Source organism: Belonocnema kinseyi, chromosome 8 (genome assembly GCF_010883055.1).
Source record: "Belonocnema kinseyi isolate 2016_QV_RU_SX_M_011 chromosome 8, B_treatae_v1, whole genome shotgun sequence".
Classification (NCBI taxonomy): domain Eukaryota; kingdom Metazoa; phylum Arthropoda; class Insecta; order Hymenoptera; family Cynipidae; genus Belonocnema; species Belonocnema kinseyi.
Window position 1 is genome coordinate 116,543,266 of NC_046664.1, and position 2,934 is coordinate 116,546,199.

Consider the following 2,934-nt stretch of genomic DNA (forward strand, 5'->3'; position numbering starts at 1 on the left):
GAATTTCGGCAGATCGGTATTGCCTAACGAAAATCGGTGCTTCATCTACAGTACGGATAGTATGTTCTATTGCATTAGTCGCCCCAAGTACATCTCCCTTGACAAAGAATCGATAGGGATACTCAGAAAGTGGTCCTATCAAACTTTCCTTTTATTCCCAATTTAAGTCTGTAAAATCCAACAAATTTAGGACCTTATCTAGACGTTCTTCATAGAGTTTGACCCTTTCATTTATATTTTCGGCAGATGAGGAGGGGGAAAATTTTTCATTAGTTTCAAATTCCTGTAATTCCACGGATGGTAAAATTATCTCTATATCATGAAAGTTACTATTTATTGCAAAAACTTTAACAACACCATCTGCTGAATTTACCAAATTTTCTCCAATGAAAACTCCAGTTCCTGCATCGATTTTCGTTAAATAACCTTCTTTTATTTCAGGATTAGTGACTCTAAGTGTAATTAATTTTCGTGTTCGCGCAGGTAATTTCACACTAACAGTCTGTATATAATTAATATTTTCTAATTTTAGTCGTACCTCTTCATCTGAAAAAGTCAGGGTGGCTTTATTTTCCCTTAAAAATTTCATGCCCAAGATTCCACATGAAGATATAGGAAAATTATTTTTAACTAAATGAAATATAGTATCCTTTCCTTTAATTTTAATGGTAACAGCTCCACATGTTTTTAACATACCGTGACCAATTCCGGTTAAGAAATAAATTTGAGATTTATTTTTACGCAATTTACCTTTTATACATGTTTCTTTTAAAAGATTCAATTCGCAACCTGTATCAATGAGAAACTTAGCATTACCGGTATGAAAATGTTGAGAGTTTATTTTTACCGTTGGGGATCTTGTGGCGCCCCTTCGATAATTGTGAGGACGGCCCTTAGGGTTGGCGCGCTGTCGAATTGTTCCAGCTCGTCGTGGCACCCTGGCGGCGAGCCTGTTGGGAGTTTAAAGGCATGTTAGGTTTTTCCGATTTTATCTCCCCTTCTAAGCGTTCTAATTTCTTTTCCGTTTCCTCTGCCCTGCGCCTAAAACAGTTACGACTTTCGTGTCCCCTATATTGGCAATATCCACATTTAATTTCTTTATATGATGGTTCACCCCTTCCTCTACTTCGACTCCTACTTCTCTTTCGTTTGGGCCCAGTTCTCCGAGGACAGTTTCGAGAATAATGACCACGCTCCCCGCATGTATAACAATCGATACTCGAGGCACGCGAATCATAATCGCTTTTCTGCCTTTGAGAACTGCGTGGTCTCTTTTCTTCCTGAATATGATTTACCGCTTTATTTTTTTCATTATGAAATTTATCATATCTAGATTCACGAGCGGAAACACGTGTGTTAGAATTCGCTGCGCTCTTATTATTTCCAGAAATCCCGAAAAGTTTATTTCGGTGATTTAAATTGCGTTCCGCTTCTATTGCTATATTTATCGCGTCTTGAAGAGAGGATGGATTTCCCAATTTTACCCTACTCTCTAATTCGCCCTGTAGACCTAATCTAAAGCAAGAAGCGACTCCTAAATCAAATTCTCGAATTTTGATATGAGCAATATCTGGAGGGGATTGTTCCTCAGTAATTTCTTTGATTTTATAGAATAAATCCATCGCTCCAGCAGCGTAGGCAAGGATTGATTCCCCCGAATTTTGTTTTAACTGCGATACCTCAGATTAAATTTGGAATAATGTCTTAGGAGTTCCAAAAGCTTTTTCTAAAATAGCTACGAGTTCTTCTAGAGATTCAAACTGTCTATTTTGTAAATATATATTAGCTTCTCCTTTAATTTTAGGTTTTGATAACTTTACGAATATCGACCTGAGATTAGGATCTATGCTTTGAAAAGCAGACCTACATTCTCGTGCAAAAGTTTGAATAGAAATATTTTTACCTGTGAACTCTGGAATTACATCAATTAGAACTTTTAGGGCTGTTACATCACTGCCTCTCACTTTACTACTTGCAAAGTTACTTTCTGGTATCAAGGAATTGTAAACGCATGATATGAAATAAAATTTTAAATAATTCCAAAATAAGCAACAACCAGCTGTTAATTTACACTAAACATTATTTTCTCAAAATTAATCAAACCTTATAATGATCCTTTCAAAGTTGACATTGACGTTTCATACTTCACGAATCACAAAACTACTTCGGAAATGGCCATTTAAATTTTCACTCCGCGCACTGAATTTACACAAAATCTCCTCTTCTTCCTTTGATGACCCAACTAGGCTGCACAGTGCAGAACTCGACGATGACTGTAGAGCAAAGTTCTAGAATTTTTGTGTACGATTTACGACGCATAAGTTAAGAAATAATTATTGTATGTCAGTATTAATCACGTTTAGTCTTAAGATAAGGCGAAGTCCGGATGTTAGGTTTATACTAAGGTATCGAATAAAAGAAATCAAATGCTAGCGATCAAAGAACGAACCAACAAAGATATTATTTGGCGCCGAATATTTTCGTATGTTTAATTTAACTAGCTATAGCGGCTTCTTGGGCGACATATTTTCATCTTGGGTTTCTCAGAATTGATATTGAGATGGTGAGTTCAAACACGACACAACCATGCAGAACTAGAGGGGTTCGATTTGTGAATCATTAAAAAGAGTGGGAATGACGCATGTTTATGTATGTTAATGATGTGCTATGATTGGGTGAAAGAGTAAAAAGATGCAAGTGTGAGTGAAAAAGAGAAAAGAGTAGTCCGAGCGAAGAGGGAGTTTTAAAAAGATTGTGACACGGCGAACGAGAGAAGGAGAATAGAAAAACTCTTGATTCCCTCGGAGCAGGTACTCGTCGACCTGACCAGCCATCCCAGATCTGAAACGAGATGCGGTCCAATACTATGACAGGTCTATGTCCGTGTGAATATAGTAGGAGACGCTGTAAATGACTGAGTTGCGCGCGCAACCC

At 37.3% G+C, this 2,934-nt stretch overlaps 1 protein-coding gene across 1 annotated transcript; it reads right to left on the reverse strand.

Annotated features, from left to right (window-relative positions):
* Positions 1-893: 893 nt before the first annotated feature.
* Positions 894-1,622, reverse strand: LOC117178665. The gene has a single exon (XM_033370090.1). It carries the CDS (start codon positions 1,620-1,622, stop codon positions 894-896), a length of 729 nt encoding a protein of 242 aa, XP_033225981.1.
* Between the last annotated feature and the right edge of the window lie 1,312 nt (positions 1,623-2,934).